Source organism: Argopecten irradians, chromosome 15 (genome assembly GCF_041381155.1).
Source record: "Argopecten irradians isolate NY chromosome 15, Ai_NY, whole genome shotgun sequence".
Lineage (NCBI taxonomy): Eukaryota > Metazoa > Mollusca > Bivalvia > Pectinida > Pectinidae > Argopecten > Argopecten irradians.
In genome coordinates this window covers 31854996-31874109 of record NC_091148.1, presented here as the reverse complement: position 1 = coordinate 31874109, position 19114 = coordinate 31854996, and the positions used below count along the sequence as shown (strand labels likewise).

At 36.0% G+C, this 19114-nt stretch overlaps 2 protein-coding genes across 5 annotated transcripts in view; one reads left to right on the top strand and one right to left on the bottom strand.

The window, feature by feature from the left end:
• The window catches only part of LOC138309291 (ATP-dependent 6-phosphofructokinase-like), a 62000-nt gene that overhangs the window by 23980 nt on the left and 18906 nt on the right, over positions 1 to 19114 (bottom strand). For both annotated transcript variants that reach the window (XM_069250466.1, XM_069250467.1), the window contains 6 exons: positions 18780 to 18875; positions 16852 to 16944; positions 16472 to 16597; positions 15606 to 15670; positions 15025 to 15115; positions 14223 to 14369 (listed from right to left, as the gene is read on the bottom strand). In XM_069250466.1, the coding sequence (XP_069106567.1) occupies positions 14223 to 14369; positions 15025 to 15115; positions 15606 to 15670; positions 16472 to 16597; positions 16852 to 16944; positions 18780 to 18875 (618 nt within the window). The remainder of the gene's footprint in view (positions 1 to 14222; positions 14370 to 15024; positions 15116 to 15605; positions 15671 to 16471; positions 16598 to 16851; positions 16945 to 18779; positions 18876 to 19114) is intronic.
• Positions 1823 to 7110, top strand: LOC138309293 (uncharacterized). 3 transcript variants are annotated; one of them, XM_069250471.1, is made up of 8 exons: positions 1823 to 2170; positions 2783 to 2878; positions 3265 to 3306; positions 4085 to 4141; positions 4432 to 4491; positions 4997 to 5041; positions 5347 to 5412; positions 5823 to 7110. In XM_069250471.1, the coding sequence occupies exons 1-8, from the start codon at positions 2152 to 2154 to the stop codon at positions 5828 to 5830; spliced, it is 393 nt and encodes a 130-aa protein (XP_069106572.1). In that variant the 5' UTR covers positions 1823 to 2151; the 3' UTR covers positions 5831 to 7110. The 3 variants fall into 3 exon arrangements, with proteins under 3 accessions (XP_069106572.1, XP_069106571.1, XP_069106570.1); XM_069250470.1 differs by having other exon boundaries at positions 1827 to 2170; positions 4088 to 4141; positions 4432 to 4545; XM_069250469.1 differs by having other exon boundaries at positions 1835 to 2170; positions 4432 to 4545.

The window sequence follows — 19114 nt, the reverse complement described above, 5'->3', positions numbered from 1 at the left end:
CGTCCTTTTGAGTTCTGATTTGATAAAGACCCTTTGTAACGCAAGCCGTTGCAGTTCGGTGTGTCACATCGAAACTCATCTTCATTTAAAGGAAAAACAGCTTTGCAAAGAATGCAGTAATGAAATTCCTTAATTGAATCACTTTCAATACTGGACATTATTTTCATGAAATCAAGTTTGGATAACTCTTCTCACTGTTTAATACAGCAGGAAGCAAGAGAGAAGTGCTTGAAATTCTTCTTCGGGCACATAATTTTCACAATGCGAGGCTGTGTGGTCACAGTCATCTGAAGAACATGAAGAGTTTGTATGGTCTTCACTTTCTGAAGAAATGGAGTCAGAAAATGTGAAACAATCGCTTTCATTGTCTAGGGTATCCACAGTTGAAAAGTCACTTTCATCAGTTGAATTTGATGACCTTGCATCTGTAGATTTGTTATCATCAGACACGGCGACACTTGAAGACTTACTACTAGCATTGTCATCACCATCACTGAAGTCCATATGAAGGTTATCATTTTCAGTCTGATTATCTGCAAGACCACTGGAAGTTTCGTGTCCTTTAAGAAAAATGAAAGAAATTAAAGATTCATTATAAGTACTTATTTGCTGTGTATTGCAATGTTTTCCACATATTTAAAGTTAACACAGGCACTAGGTACATTAAGCTTAGTACAAGGGAAATTCAAACATTTAAAATGAACCATCCTTAAATTTGATATAGCGGATCAATGACCAGAGTATTCTTTAAACAATTCACGACAAAAATGGTGTAGCTTTCAGGTGTCAGACATAACATTGGTTCTTAAGCTAAACATTTCAGTCAATCAAAATTACCAAAAGCCATCTTAATCATCGGCATTTTCTTGGCAGAAATCTGATGAATAACAGTTATGCACGATGCTTCTGAATGAGTGTATAGTCTTAAAGCTGAACGTCGTGGAAAGAAGGATCACAAGATATTTCGCTTGTAAACTCAGTTTAATGGACCTAGAAAAATTGAAATGTAAACACAATACTACTGCATTTGTAATGTAAACATATTGTCCGAAATCACGTATGCAAAAAATATCACTTTTCTTTGAAAAAGAAACTCTACGGTATAAGACATGATTCAACAGTCTTACATGACGAAAGATGAATTTCATTCTAAGATCTGTCCATCGGAATGTTCATTCAGTCGATTTCAAAGAAATTGTACTTCGGGAACTTGATACCTCTCATCAAAGCGCCATTTTGTTGAGGTTGATGAACTTACGATGTATTAAGCTTTCTGATTGGTCAGACTCAGTTGCATTTTTTCAAAAACGCGCTCTGATTGGTTGAAGTTTGGCGGTGTAGAGGTAGCGGCATCACCTATGGTTTTGAACTCACAAGACAACCTCATAGCGAAAACACAGAATTTTGTCGATTTTTCTACACATCCAAAGACATTGTACGTGCTGGTAAATTGGGTTTTGGAGTCGTTGATGACGATTATCAAATATACGGCCATCAAGTCACCAAGAAGAGAATTCTGTGACTATCGCGATGGAGATGAAGTTGTGGCAACATATCAAGGGAAGCAATATCCCGCCATGATCATTGAGAAATCAGGTACGTAAATTTATTTGGCCTACATTCATTCTCATGTCATTTTTCATATATCTTTAAAAAAAATAGTTTATAATAGCCGCTAACGTAAACTTCGTACCATGCTCTAGTTATTTCGCTGACAAAGCATAAATGGCATTGTACTGTGAACAATGCGTTAGACGTTTCCTATTTCGTAAGTGGTGTATTTTATTTTAAAAATTCCATAATTCAAGTTAATATTACTTGTACGTGAGAAAAAAATAGCAACTTCCCACTTTCCAGCGCTGTCTACAGATATGTTGGGAATACCCTAGATTAGATGACCAATCTGCGTCGTAAAAGCTCTTGAATGTGCTTCATGTGAAAAAAGCGTTTTTGTGACCTAGCATATATACAGTGCTAGTATGTAAACAGAAACTTTCAGCTGTCAGTATACGTACGTAGCGTAATGCTTGGAGGAAAATTGGTTTTGTAAATGGACTCAATTTTAAGCATATGAAACCAAGACCTTGTTTAATAAATACACATGGAACTGCATTGTAAATCGTTCTGGTGTATTTTTAATCACCGAGACACATGTGCACTTGTGTGGAACGTAAGTAAGAGTTACAGAAACAATTGTTATTGATTTTGCGCATTAGTTTTGAGAAAAGATAATCGATCTGAAGATAAAATTACCGACTAAAATTTACTGAATTGTTTTGAATATTTTTGTGATTATTTAGTCAACAAGAACTTCCGAAAAACGAAACTGACATGTAGTTACCAATTTAAACAATGGAGTGAGCTGGTCGCATTTTTCAATTATTGAATTACAAATTAAAATGCTTTTACAGCATTAAAACATTTAAGAAGTATCTTTTTAATATGGTGACTCTAAGATGCTGGTTACATGTATTATCAAATTCATATTTATGAAGAAAATATGTAGAGTGTACAGTTCATTTAATATTTCACAACTGCAAAACTACATTAATCTTTGATTTGGCCTATAACTTACTTTGCCATAAATTTTCAAATCCATTGAAAATCTGTTATGTATGCTCTATGAAATTGGAAAGGGGTATCATAGATATGTAACAGGGTGCATGATTTATAATAAATTTAATCACTGTCTCTGTCAGGCATGAAACAGGGGACCTGATTAAATTGAACACTAAATACTTGCTTACACAAATGTCAACAATTACCATTTTGATCTACTTAGAAACTCACGCAAGCCTTGTCTCTACCATGGATTCAATCCTGGGTGAGCAAAGAAATGGTGACAGCATGGAGTCAATATTGGCAAAAAGAAAGGAAGGCATGTATAAGTCTTTAGAATTAAAGATTATCTCCCCAGTATATCTCGATCTATCTCACCAATCCGACATCATTATAAAGCATATTGGCTTATTTAATTTATGGTTGAAAAGTAATAATAAAATGTTATTGTTCATTTCAAATTTAGCAGAATTTTTGTGATACGATACATATAGCTACAGCATAATCTGTTTGTCTGACATGTATGTATTTGTATTTTTGAATATTATTGTTTATCACCTTTTTCAGGTTTGAAATCTATTGTTTTAAAATTCAAATAATGAATAAAATTTAAATTTGCAAAGATAGTAATTGAGATTTGAACCAACCACAGTACACTGTACTCAAAAACTTGGTATACTAATGGGTAATTTGTTTCATATGCAGAAAGTACCTCAAGATCACCTGTGAGAAGGAAACAGACAAGTGGTATGTATTCCAGAAAAGGATCAGACAAGATATTAACGTCTTAATTATATTTACTAAAGGATAAAACCGGATTGTGTTAAATATTTTTTGTGCACTGATCGTGACGTTACGACTGATTTTCCTTTTATATCTGTTGGCGCAGCCTTTGATTTAGTATGGGGGTGCGAGGGTTACCGTCTTACTCTCTGTCATTTCATGAGCTGTCATATTTTTTTAACGAAAGTTTAAGACATTTCTTCTAAAACTTTCGTCCTTAAACAAACTACTAAACATTGTGAAATTTCGTTTGACTCCGTAAGAAAAGTGTTTGTTGAGAAAAATGGATTTTATTCCCGATTCATGGTCATCTCTCCGTGGTGTTTAGTAGTGGAAAGAGACAGTCACGAATCCCTCTCACTTATAAATCCTTGGTGCATCATCTAGAACACCATCCTCAATTTCCCAGGGGTTACCATCGCTTACAATCTCTACACCCCTGGACTATGTCACGGTAAAACTGAAGCCAAATTTCAAGATGAAAAAACTATAATCACATGCATGCTGTCAGACTTCCTTTGAAGATTTACAGAGTAATGTTCAACTTCAAAGCCATACAATGTAGAGATATTCAATTCTTTTGGTATACGGTACATCAAAGGACCAAAGTTACTGCTCGCACATGAACCTTCAGTTTTGACATATTGTAGGAGTTTACAGATTGTAAGTGATTGTAATCCTTGGAAATTGTGGATACAAGAATGTGTGATCTAAATGTGTGTATACTTTCATATTTTTGCAGCAGATAAGGAATCTAGGGAGAATGATCAGCCTTCAAAGAAAAGGAAACTGAATGAAAGTAAGTTTGTTTTATCCACCCAAGTTCCATTACCCATGATCATGTCATATTCATGAGCACTTTTCTCTTTAGAAATCTTTCCTTATTAGACAAGTTTACTTGTTGTAAAGTTGGAAAATTGTAATGACTAACATTGTTTCCTTTAATGCAAAGTTCTTGGGATAAATAATGTGTTAAAAGTACATGGTTCTTGCTCTTTCTTTTTCACTAACAAAAGTCACCAGTGTGTATGGAAGCAATACAAGTGTAACTATAGCAATCATTTATGTTTTATTTTCTTTTTCATTCAGGCAAGACATCTACCAGCATCAGCACCAATAGCGGCTTGGTAGAAGTCAACATCTGCACAGGTACTGAGTCCCCAAGTCAAGATATGTACACAGCTGAAAAGAACAATGTACATGGTATGATCAATGTTGCTTAGTTGATAATAAAAAAAAAATATGATTCTAAAAATGTACTTGACAACACAAAATTAGTAGCTGGTAAAATTATTTATGAAAAGGCACAGTAATCAAATGATTGTAGGAATTGAACATGCTGGTTTCTAATGCTATCCGTTATTTACTGTTTACTTGTTAAATAGATATCTTTTAAAAATCTACAAATAACACTTTTGGTAAAATTTCATAAGTCTCTTAGACTTGTCCCGAAAATGTACTTTTTCATGCATGTCTTTACAAGTTCAGAGTTATATGTATACCTATTTCAGCATTTGAAACTTTGGTATGAAGCATTCACAGTCTAGGTGTCTCATTTGATTTTAAGAATTAAGACTTTTTAGAACTTCCTTCCCATTGATGATATTGATGTTTGAAAAACAGAATTGATAATTGTCATAATGATTTGCTACAGAAATCCAAGGTACAGATATACAGAAAGAAGCCAAAGACAAAGCTTGTAAGTTCAATCCATATAAATGATACAGTATTACTATTATTGTTAATTCTAAATGTGGAAAATGATTTTTAACTGTTTATAATGTTCTGTTCTCATGACAGACTTTTTGTATGCTGTCAAATTTCAATCAATTTTCTTCCATTTTCTTCTTTGAGGAGTAATTGAGACTTTTTTTTTACTGCACACAGAAAGTAGTTTTTGATATGACTATTTACATACAATATAAGTTTTTTATTTTTAGAATGTAAGTAATTAAATGCTTCTTTCCATTGCGAATTGACCACAAATCTTTGTTCTTATTGAAGGTCCACCACAGAAGATAGCCGAAATATTCAAAACCCCTAAAAAGATGAAGCTATCAACCATAAAGAGTAAGCTTATTATGTATTGTAAGATTTATATGTCATTAAATTTATCAACTAGCTGATGCCTGATAGGCAGTCTAAACAATTTGCAATAACCTCAAAATACTCCATGTTGCCAATTCTTGACTCCATTGGGTGATTGAATAGTTCACATCGGAGTGTTGAAATAGCAAATCAGAATATGCCAGATGTTCAGATTTTAAGCCAGAAATTTGTTTATTATGACACAAATGTAACAGGAAATCTATAAAGATAATCAAATTTACCTACTTCGTAGTAATATTCAGCACAATACAGCCAAAGGTCCGCCATAAAAAAGAATAATTCAGCAAATGTCTTGTAATTGGTTGCCAGCAGTTTCATGACCACACCAAAAATCTGTCCTGTGAGGGAGTGACAGTTCTTTTAAATTTCAGTTGTGTAAGCAGAAAGGAGTTCAGTGAACTCAAAGATGAGGTGAAAAGGCTAAGGAGGAAAGTCCGGGAGATGGAACAAAGGACCAACTCAACCCCTGACCTTCCAGCGCTTCCCACTTTGGACTTTACACATACATCATCCTCACCAGCATCTACAGTGGCAGCATCATCTTCAGTATCACCTTCAGTATCACAGCCAGCAACACCAACATCATCAAACCCAGCAACACCAGCATCACAGTCACCAACCAATGTGGACACCAGTTTGTACAATGTACACACTTATGACACTCTAACAGATAGCATCAGTCACATTGACAACCTTTACACTGCTGTCCGCATTTTGTTACTTAAGCTGTTCCCAGAGGAATACATCACTTCTCATTGTGTCACTGGGAAAGCTTCAAACTCAAAAACAGAGAGAAATCCTCCTTATGATTTTCGACTTTTTGGAACTTTGTTAAAAATTATCAAACAAGTTTAGCGCCACAAGTAAGGAGGTCACTGAAAAAGTTCATTCGGTGCAAAAGTCAATTTTAAAATCTAAAAGCAAAACAAATAATTTCCAAGTGACACTGTAGGATCAGTTTTATTTACATTCATTCTATACTATTGAAAATATTAAATACACTATCAACTAAAAGTTTAAGTTACTGAAGGTTTTAATATGTATCAAATTGATACTGTTATCAAATTAATAAGTAGCCTTAGTTTCTATTGCCAAATTTATACTACCGGTAATAAATATTTGTATCTAGGTTTTTTAGGTTCTCAAATTTGGTAATCTGCACCCATTTGTTATTTGGGGTGTGAAATTTCTGTTACAAAAATAGTTAAAAGATTTTTCTGTATTTAAATTGTTATGGATTGAATCGCATGGTTTTGGTGACATTACCAATGTTTTTGTTACAATGTGTGTAAGGAGGGCTGTTAAGTCCATAAGTAGCATTAGGTAGGTCTAGTGGTGATATATACATTATTTCATTGCTTTTACATTTGCATAAGAATCAGATGTTTTTGTGAAGTGGTTTTGATCTAAAAAAAAAAATCTGCGTTTAATGTTCATAGTAGATTTTAGGATTAAAATACATTTTTATTAGTGTGTAGAAAACCTGGTTGATGTTTTGTTCTCAATGTCATTGTATAACTCATGTCCATATTTACAATTCTATTTATTTGTTAATAATAGTAAATGTGATTAACTGCTATTATAATTGACATTTGAGTGTGAATCCTTGGTTTTGGACTGACTGAGCTCCAGTAAACTTGACAGGGTAATTTGTTGAAATTTGTTTTTTTATTTTGTTATTCCATTTCATTGATTATTGACAGGTAATGGTTGACCATGGTTAACCATGGTTAACCATGGTTGATCATTGTCAACCATGGTTTATCATGGTAGGCCATGGTTGACCACAGTCGATCATGGTAGACCATGGTTTAGTCTTAGGCCTTCAACATCGTTGGCTAAATCATTATTCATGACCATGGTTGACCATTGCCTACCATGGTCTATGACCATGGTTTACCATGGTTGACCATGGTCTATCGACCATGGTTTGCCATGGTTGACCATGGTTGACCATGGTTACCATGGTCTACCAGGACCATGGTCAACCATGTTTATAAAACCATGGTGCCAATTACCAAAACATGGTCAACCATGGTCGACCATGGTCCCTGGACCATGGTTGACCATGGTTGACCATGGTAGTTCATGGTCAAAATGTACACATTTCGCCTGGGTACCAATCCTGGCTAATATGGTTAAGGGCTATAATGTGAGGTACCAATCTCGCTAATATGGTTTAAGGGGCTATAACGTGAGGTACCAATCTGGCTAATATGGTTAAGGGCTATAACGTGAGGTAACCAATCTGGCAAACATGGTATAAGGGCTATAACTTAGAGTACCAATCTGGCTAATATGGTTTAGGGCTATAACGTGAGGTACCAAATCTGGCTAATATGGTTTTAGGGCTATAACGTGAGGTACCAATCTGGCTAATATGGTTTAGGGCTATAACGTGATGTACCAATCTGGCTAATATGGTTAAGGGCTATAACGTGAGGTACCAATCTGGCTAATATGGTTATAGGGCTATAACTACGTGAGGTACCAATCTGGCTAATATGGTTTTAAGGGCTATATAACGTGAGGTACCAATCTGGCTAATATGGTTAAGGGCTATAACATAGAGGTACCAATCTGGCTAATATGGTTAAGGGCTATTAAGTGAGGTACCAATCTGGCTAATATGGTTTAGGGACTATAACGTGAGGTACCAAATCTGGCAAATATGGTTAAATGGGCTATAACGTGAGGTACCAATCTGGTTAATATGGTTAAGGGCTATAAACGTGAGGTACCAATCTGGCTAATATGGTTTAGGCTATAACGTGAGGTACCAATCTGGCTAATATGTTAAGGGCTATGACATGAGAGGTACCAATCTGGCTAATATGGTTAAGGGCTAATAATTGAGGTACCAATCTGGCTAATATGGTTAAGGGCTATAACGTGAGGTATTACCAATCTGGCTAATATGTGTTAAGGGCAATAACTATAACGGCCTAAATGAGGTACCAATCTGGCTAATATAGGATTAAGGGCTATAACGTGAGCTACCAATCTGGCTAATATGGTTAGGGCTATAACGGGAGGTACCAATCTGGCTAATATGGTTAAGGGCTATAACGTGAGGTACCAATCTGGCTAATATGGTTAAGGGCTATAACGTGAGGTACCAATCTGGCTAATATGGTTTAGGGCTATAACGTGAGGTACCAATCTGGCTAATATGGTTAAGGGCTATAACGTGAGGTACCAATCTGGCTAATTATGGTTTAAGGGCTATAACGTGAGGTACCAATCTGGCTAATATGGTTAAGGGCTATAACGTGAGGTACCAATCTGGCTAATATGGTTAAGGGCTATAACGTGAGGTACCAATCTGGCTAATATGGTTAAGGGCTATAACGTGAGGTACCAATCTGGCTAATATGGTTAAGGGCTATAACGTGAGGTACCAATCTGGCTAATATGGTTTAGGGCTATAACGTGAGGTACCAATCTGGCTAATATGGTTAAGGGCTATAACGTGAGGTACCAATCTGGCTAATATGGTTAAGGGCTATAACGTGAGGTACCAATCTGGCTAATATGGTTAAGGGCTATAATGAGGTACCAATCTGGCTAATATGGTTAAGGGCTATAACGTGAGGTACCAATCTGGCTAATATGGTTAAGGGCTATAACGTGAGGTACCAATCTGGCTAATATGGTTAAGGGCTATAACGTGAGGTACCAATCTGGCTAATATGGTTAAGGGCTATAACGTGAGGTACCAATCTGGCTAATATGGTTAAGGGCTATAACGTGAGGTACCAATCTGGCTAATATGGTTAAGGGCTATAATGTGAGGTACCAATCTGGCTAATATGGTTAAGGGCTATAACGTGAGGTACCAATCTGGCTAATATGGTTAAGGGCTATAAACGTGAGGTACCAATCTGGCTAATATGGTTAAGGGCTATAACGTGAGGTACCAATCTGGCTAATATGGTTAAGGGCTATAACGTGAGGTACCAATCTGGCTAATATGGTTAAGGGCTATAACGTGAGGTACCAATCTGGCTAATATGGTTAAGGGCTATAACGTGAGGTACCAATCTGGCTAATATGGTTTAGGGCTATAACGTGAGGTACCAATCTGGCTAATATGGTTAAGGGCTATAACGTGAGGTACCAATCTGGCTAATATGGTTAAGGGCTATAACAATCTGGCTAATATGGTTAAGGGCTATAACGTGAGGTACCAATCTGGCTAATATGGTTTAAGGGCTATAACGTGAGGTACCAATCTGGCTAATATGGTTAAGGGCTATAACGTGAGAGGTACCAATCTGGCTAATATGGTTAAGGGCTATAACGTGAGGTACCAATCTGGCTAATATGGTTAAGGGCTATAACGTGAGGTACCAATCTGGCTAATATGGTTTAGGGCTATAACGTGAGGTACCAATCTGGCTAATATGGTTAAGGGCTATAACGTGAGGTACCAATCTGGCTAATATGGTTAAGGGCTATAACGTGAGGTACCAATCTGGCTAATATGGTTAAGGGCTATAACGTGAGGTACCAATCTGGCTAATATGGTTAAGGGCTATAACGTGAGGTACCAATCTGGCTAATATGGTTAAGGGCTATAACGTGAGGTACCAATCTGGCTAATATGGTTAAGGGCTATAACGTGAGGTACCAATCTGGCTAATATGGTTAAGGGCTATAACGTGAGGTACCAATCTGGCTAATATGGTTAAGGGCTATAACGTGAGGTACCAATCTGGCTAATATGGTTAAGGGCTATAACGTGAGGTACCAATCTGGCTAATATGGTTAAGGGCTATAACGTGAGGTACCAATCTGGCTAATATGGTTAAGGGCTATAACGTGAGGTACCAATCTGGCTAATATGGTTAAGGGCTATAACGTGAGGTACCAATCTGGCTAATATGGTTAAGGGCTATAACGTGAGGTACCAATCTGGCTAATATGGTTAAGGGCTATAACGTGAGGTACCAATCTGGCTAATATGGTTAAGGGCTATAACGTGAGGTACCAATCTGGCTAATATGGTTAAGGGCTATAACGTGAGGTACCAATCTGGCTAATATGGTTAAGGGCTATAACGTGAGGTACCAATCTGGCTAATATGGTTTAAGGGCTATAACGTGAGGTACCAATCTGGCTAATATGGTTAAGGGCTATAATGTGAGGTACCAATCTGGCTAATATGGTTAAGGGCTATAACGTGAGGTACCAATCTGGCTAATATGGTTAAGGGCTATAACGTGAGGTACCAATCTGGCTAATATGGTTAAGGGCTATAACGTGAGGTACCAATCTGGCTAATATGGTTAAGGGCTATAACGTGAGGTACCAATCTGGCTAATATGGTTAAGGGCTATAACGTGAGGTACCAATCTGGCTAATATGGTTTAGGGCTATAACGTGAGGTACCAATCTGGCTAATATGGTTTAGGGCTATAACGTGAGGTACCAATCTGGCTAATATGGTTAAGGGCTATAACGTGAGGTACCAATCTGGCTAATATGGTTTAGGGCTATAACGTGAGGTACCAATCTGGCTAATATGGTTAAGGGCTATAACCTGAGTACCAATCTGGCTAATATGGTTTAGGGCTATAATGTGAGGTACCAATCTGGCTAATATGGTTAAGGGCTATAACGTGAGGTACCAATCTGGCTAATATGGTTTAGGGCTATAACGTGAGGTACCAATCTGGCTAATATGGTTAAGGGCTATAACGTGAGGTACCAATCTGGCTAATATGGTTTAGGGCTATAACGTGAGGTACCAATCTGGCTAATATGGTTAAGGGCTATAACGTGAGGTACCAATCTGGCTAATATGGTTAAGGGCTATAACGTGAGGTACCAATCTGGCTAATATGGTTAAGGGCTATAACGTGAGGTACCAATCTGGCTAATATGGTTTAGGGCTATAACGTGAGGTACCAATCTGGCTAATATGGTTAAGGGCTATAACGTGAGGTACCAATCTGGCTAATATGGTTTAGGGCTATAACGTGAGGTACCAATCTGGCTAATATGGTTTAAGGGCTATAACGTGAGGTACCAATCTGGCTAATATGGTTAAGGGCTATAACGTGAGGTACCAATCTGGCTAATATGGTTAAGGGCTATAACGTGAGGTACCAATCTGGCTAATATGGTTTAGGGCTATAACGTGAGGTACCAATCTGGCTAATATGGTTAAGGGCTATAACGTGAGGTACCAATCTGGCTAATATGGTTAAGGGCTATAACGTGAGGTACCAATCTGGCTAATATGGTTAAGGGCTATAACGTGAGGTACCAATCTGGCTAATATGGTTAAGGGCTATAACGTGAGGTACCAATCTGGCTAATATGGTTTAGGGCTATAACGTGAGGTACCAATCTGGCTAATATGGTTAAGGGCTATAACGTGAGGTACCAATCTGGCTAATATGGTTAAGGGCTATAACGTGAGGTACCAATCTGGCTAATATGGTTAAGGGCTATAACCTGAGTACCAATCTGGCTAATATGGTTAAGGGCTATAACGTGAGGTACCAATCTGGCTAATATGGTTAAGGGCTATAACGTGAGGTACCAATCTGGCTAATATGGTTAAGGGCTATAACGTGAGGTACCAATCTGGCTAATATGGTTAAGGGCTATAACGTGAGGTACCAATCTGGCTAATATGGTTTAAGGGCTATAACGTGAGGTACCAATCTGGCTAATATGGTTAAGGGCTATAACGTGAGGTACCAATCTGGCTAATATGGTTAAGGGCTATAACGTGAGGTACCAATCTGGCTAATATGGTTAGGGCTATAACGTGAGGTACCAATCTGGCTAATATGGTTTAGGGCTATAACGTGAGGTACCAATCTGGCTAATATGGTTAAGGGCTATAACGTGAGGTACCAATCTGGCTAATATGGTTTAGGGCTATAACGTGAGGTACCAATCTGGCTAATATGGTTAAGGGCTATAACGTGAGGTACCAATCTGGCTAATATGGTTAAGGGCTATAACGTGAGGTACCAATCTGGCTAATATGGTTTAGGGCTATAACGTGAGGTACCAATCTGGCTAATATGGTTAAGGGCTATAACGTGAGGTACCAATCTGGCTAATATGGTTAAGGGCTATAACCTGAGGTACCAATCTGGCTAATATGGTTTAGGGCTATAACGTGAGGTACCAATCTGGCTAATATGGTTAAGGGCTATAACGTGATCGAGGTACCAATCTGGCTAATATGGTTAAGGGCTATGTCTATCTCTTTTGAAGAGGTTGGAGGTATTTGTCATAAACATGTAACAGGTACAACGATTGACAGAGATACATGTAAATGGCTATTCACATATCAGTGTGGGATTGATAGGAGACCTTCAGGGTCCAGTTTCACGAAAATTCTTTAAGTCTAAGGAATCCCTTAACTTAAAATTCTCAATAGGAAAGCCTTACAGATTTTAAGGAAGACTCCTTAACTATAGACAATTTTTGTTATGCTTTTCTGTGGGGAAATTTAAGATAAGGAATTCCTTAAAGTTAAGGAATGTTGATGAGAATGGGTCCAATTATGATTTCATTTCACTGTTAGGAAGTTTGCTTTGTATTATAACTTTCCATGATCCCTGTTCTCATTCCTTTTTAATTGATATGTTATATGAACATAAGTATCAAAGTAAAAACATGCACAAAGGAAATTTTTATGGTTTCTGTTCTGATTTTTTTTCATTTTGTGATTATCCTTATTAAGGGGTGGACTTATAAACTGAAAAGTTGTTTATATTTGTGAAGGATCAAATTTCCCTATATTTGAGGTCAAGTTGATTTCCAAACACTGAAAATATAGCTTATTGCTGTTAAACTGACAAATGTGCGAACATTTCTCTCTGCGAATTAGTATCAAAGAGGAGACAACTACCTGGTATATGTAAAGTATGAGGTATCTATATAATTATGTGGGTAGGGTCACACAAGGTTTTGGGTAGTTCCTTAGTTCAAAATAATATATGTGGTGTTCTAAAGTTTTGGTTAATGTGATTCTGTCAACAAAAACAATGATAGAAACATTTTACACAATTATGTAAACTCATGCCAATTATAGAACATCAGTGACACAACTGCCAACAGATATATACCTTAGGAACCTCCAAATAGCAAGATGAAAATGTGTAGAATTTAAATTTGTTGATTTAGTCAATTCAATCAATTCCGCCCCTTCCCCTTCTTTAATTCCTAGTTTGCCTTAAATAGATTGATTTCCAATCTTTTATTCTCATCGATACTGCCTTGTAAATTTCCCCACCCTATAATGTAGAATATAATCATATTGACGCTGATTACGAAAAATAAATTGAAGAAATTTAAAATTCCCACTTCTCTGTTTTAAGAATTATTCATATTTCTGGTTAATTTCCCCAGCATTATGTTAAAGACATATCTGATGGATTTACTATACTTTCTACTGCACCCTTCATTTATCAGAATTCTCATACAATTTCTGTTATTCTACACATAATCAACAACAAATTTTCTTATGATGTAGCATCCACTTTAAGCAAAAGCTAGAATTAAATTTGAAAGTTTCTGCAGAGCAACTTTATGACACAAATTTGAGATTTTTACATATCTTTGCTGCCAAAATTCTTCTCTTTCTTTGACAATAACTTGTCTTATTTTCTCATATTTATAATTCCCATTAAAATCTACTGCAGAAGTTTTCTATATGTGAAAAGTTAGCATCAGAACTATCACACAGACATCAAACTCGAGCAAACACAGAAACACAGTGACAAACTTAAACTACTTACATCTCCATACAATAGGCCATCAAACGAGTCGTGGATTCCTAACACCTCGTAACCTTGGGTCAAGGCCAGACGGACGAAGGATCTCACCGCAGCATTAGCACCACAGGCGGGGGCACCAATGTTCATCACAGCTAACTTCTTACCAGTCTGAACAAATACAGATTTACATCATTTTCTAGCGGTTAAAAATATGACCCTTGATGTTACATAATGCTATGCTAAAGCTTCATACCAGCTGAGGGATAAACACAGGTATAAAGATATTTGTTCAACAGAAAACATATTTAACACAGAACAGTAAATCTGAGCAGTTGATGAGGCTACAAGTTATTGCTCGATATAAATCTGCTAAATATATATAATTTGATAGATTTTACAGATTTGGTTGTCATGATAATTTGTGTTTCAATGTCATACAACTTTTTCTGAATTTAATATTGAGTTTCATGGTTTACAGTATAAAACTCTACTGCTTTAATTGAAATGTTTTTTTTTTCTTTCTTTCATAAACTGATGTTCATGAATTCTTTTTGGCAGCAAAATATGCAAAATTTGATAGTATGCATACCGGTATATATACACATTGATTTATAGTAGTATTCATAAATGAAATTTAGTTACACTTCACAAACGCAGATCACCTGAAAAAATTGACAAAAGTTTTGTCCACATTATTTCTTTGCCCCATATATATATTTACTCTTTCAAGTTATTTAAATCCTACAGATATACTTTTTTTCAGTAATATTTGTGATGCGGCCGTGGACATTATATGTTAAGAGTTACAGTGATATAAACTTACAGCACAGTGTTTACCAGACAGGTCACACTGACCCTTGGGTGGACGCAGCTTACTCAGCTTCCTGTACGTCGCCAGGTTATTTTGGAAACTCCTTCAAAAGCAAGACAATAATAGTGAATAACATCAAACATGAAATATGGTATAAAAGACATAAAATTTAACTCCTTCAACTATATTTTTCAGCTTATAAAAAGATAGACCAAAGCAACAGATTAGCATATGATGTAATATGACTAGTGTAGAATATGAATTTTCTTATAAATATATTTTTATTTAATTATATAAGTCTGATAAAAGCTTTTGTCCTATTTCAAAAGTCTCTACCTATACCAGCACTAAAACTTTTTGAAACTGTTTGTAATGATTGTTAAGTCTATTTTTATCTAGGAACGAAGAATACAATCTACGGTATACTAAGAGTGTAGAGAAAAAAACCAGAACTGCTGAGGCTTAAAAATATGGAGAGTAACTTTAAGAATCAAACCATTCATTCAATAATATGCAATTTCCAAAGTGAGCATTCATGATAATTGAACAGATTAATTTGAGTTGTTTAATTAAGAATCAAGAAGAAAGCTTACTTTCCTCTCAGACGGACCGCCTCTTCAAAGTTTTTGGCGTCCATAGCATTTTGTACAGCCTTGGTCTGTTGAAGAGAACACAAGACATTTAACAATACCAAGTTTTACTGATAAAAGTTAAAAGATCGGTAAGATAAGGTTATGCAGATTTTATCATACAAACTCTTCAATGCTGTTTTGCATGTATTTTAACTACAACTATTTTTAAACTGCTTTTTCTAAAGAAACAATTCAACAACAAATGTTTATGTAAGGCCTATTAAAACAGCTTGAGTGAAATCTTGTATAAATAAAGTTATCTTTAGTGTTTACGGGTACCTTCCTGTAGAAAATTCTCTTACTATATTGAGTACTTATCCTTAAAGTGAACAGTCGGGCAAGGATGGCTAAAGTCGATAAAAATGGTGTGAATGTAACCAGAATAATTTCTTATGGAATAGAAAAATAAACTTTCTCGTCAAAATCTGTCTGCGCATGTAGAAATTAATTTAAAGTATAGGAATCCTAAAACGTCCTCCCGGCTGACTATGCCCGTGGTTACATTTCCACGCAGCCTCGCTTTCAATGTTTTCACCTTTTCTTTATTTCTATGGTCAGAACTGGGAAACGTAAGCAGACCTTGACCGTTGTATTAATATGTGATAACTTTTGGAAGGCCAATGAACGCATTTAGACTGGTTTTCTTTGCCCAACTGTTCACTTTAACAATAGCACATAGAAACTCATTTCCTGGGAAAAGAATCTATACATGCTGTGATTTTGTTTCCAAATCCAAAATACTAAATGTTTTGTTCCTACATGTACATGTAAATATGTAATGAAAGATGAATAAAATACTGTTTTAATCTGATTGTAATGAAGTTTACCCTTTGAACACAATCCATTAGAGGTACTCGAACAGTCTGGTTACCATCGAGGGACACCACACAGGCTGGGGTGTCAGGTGTAGCATCCATCAGAGCCAGGACGGCCTCAGCTCCCATACGCGCTCCCTACAAACACAACATCACATAACATTCCAAAATAAAAACATACATCTTCAATGGATATTCCTTCATTTTGACATGTAACAACTGTTGAAATTCAAAACATTATTAGTGGGATGGGCCGAGTTGATTATTTGTGATCAGGATCTTTTACACAAAAATAATACAATTTTTGCAGAATCCACTGTAAGTTCAGTAAACCTGTGAAGATGGTAAGATATTTATTCTTTTGATAAAATCTCTCCCATGTCTGTACTTACAAGGATTCTGTCAAACGCTGTTGGCTTTCCTCCTCTCTGAACGTGCCCCAATACAGTGATCCTTGTGTCATACTTCAAGCGTTCGGTAATCAGCTGAAAAAGGAAACTTCAATCAATTAAAAATTGTTTTTTTTATCATATCAATCAAGACCATAATTTCAAGCAGATTTCTTAGTCAAAATTCCTATCTAAAATGATAATTTTTACTCACATTTTTCACCATGTCGGCGGTAATGATAACTTTTACTTACATTTTTCACCATGTCGGCGGTAATGATAACTTTTATTTACATTTTTCACCATGTCGGCGGTAATGATAATTTTTACTTACATTTTTCACCATGTCGGCGGTAATGATAACTTTTACTTACATTTTCACCATGTCGGCGGTAATGATAACTTTTACTTACATTTTCACCATGTCGGCGGTAATGATAACTTTTTATTTTTACATTTTTCACCATGTAATGATAACTTTTACTTACATTTTTCACAATGTCGGCGGTAATGATAACTTTTACTTACATTTTTCACCATGTCGGCGGTAATGATAACTTTTACTTACATTTTTCACCATGTCGGCGGTAATGATAACTTTTACTTACATTTTTCACCATGTCGGCGGTAATGATAATTTTTACTTACATTTTTCACCATGTCGGCGGTAATGATAACTTTTACTTACATTTTTCACCATGTCGGCGGTAATGATAATTTTTGCTCACATTTTTCACCATGTAGGCAGTAATGATAACTTTTACTTACATTTTTCACCATGTCGGCGGTAATGATAACTTTTACTTACATTTTTCACCATGTCGGCGGTAATGATAACTTTTACTTACATTTTTCATCATGTAGGCAGTAATGATAACTTTTGCTCACATTTTTCACCATGTAGGCAGTAATGATAATTTTTACTCACATTTTTCACCATGTCGGCGGTAATGATAACTTTTAATTACATTTTTCACCATGTCGGCAGTAATGATAACTTTTACTTACATTTTTCACCATGTCGGCGGTAATGATAATTTTTACTTACATTTTTCACCATGTCGGCAGTAATGATAATTTTTACTTACATTTTCACCATGTTGGAGGTAATGATACCTTTTACTTACATTTTTCATCATGTCGGCGGTAATGATACCTTTTACTTACATTTTTCACCATGTCGGCGGTAATGATAACTTTTACTTACATTTTTCACCATGTCGGCGGTAATGATAACTTTTACTTACATTTTTCACCATGTCGGCGGTAATGATAACTTTTACTTACATTTTTCACCATGTCGGCGGTAATGATAACTTTTACTTACATTTTTTACCATGTCGGCAGTAATGATAATTTTTCTCTTTCACATTTTTCACCATGTGGCATAATGATAACTTTTTGCTCACATTTTTTCACCACTGTAGGCAGTAATGATAACTTTTGTCTCACATTTTTACCATGTAGGCAGTATGATAATTTTTACTCACATTTTCACCATGTAGGCAGTAATGATAACTTTTACTTACATTTTTTCACCATGTAGGCAGTAATGATAATTTTTACTTACATTTTCACCATGTTGGAGGTAATGATACCTTTTACTTACATTTTTCATCATGTCGGCGGTAATGATACCTTTTACTTACATTTTTCACCATGTCGGCAGTAATGATAACTTTTGCTTACATTTTTCACCATGTCGGCGGTAATGATACCTTTTACTTACATTTTTCACCATGTCGGCGGTAATGATACCTTTTACTTACATTTTTCATCATGTCGGCGGTAATGATACCTTTTACTTACATTTTTCACCATGTCGGCAGTAAATGATAACTTTTGCTTACATTTTTTCACCATGTCGGCGGTAATGATACCTTTTACTTACATTTTTCACCATGTCGGCGGTAATGATAACTTTTACTTACATTTTTTACCATGTCGGCAGTAATGCTTTTTCCCTCTCGGTCAATAGCTCCTTCAGCCACAAGGATGATGTTAAGTCTCTGACCCAAAGCTCTCTCCTTTATAGCAGAGGCAGTAAAGATCAATACTGGTACAGAAATCATCATCAAAACCGTATAGCAATGCAATTCAGATACTGTTACAGAAACCATCATCAAAACCGTGTAGCAACACAATTTAGATACTGGTACAGAAATCATCATCAAAACCGTATAGCAACGCAATTCAGACGCTGGTACAGAAATCATCATCAAAACCATATAGCAATGCAATTCAGATACTGGTACATAAAACCATC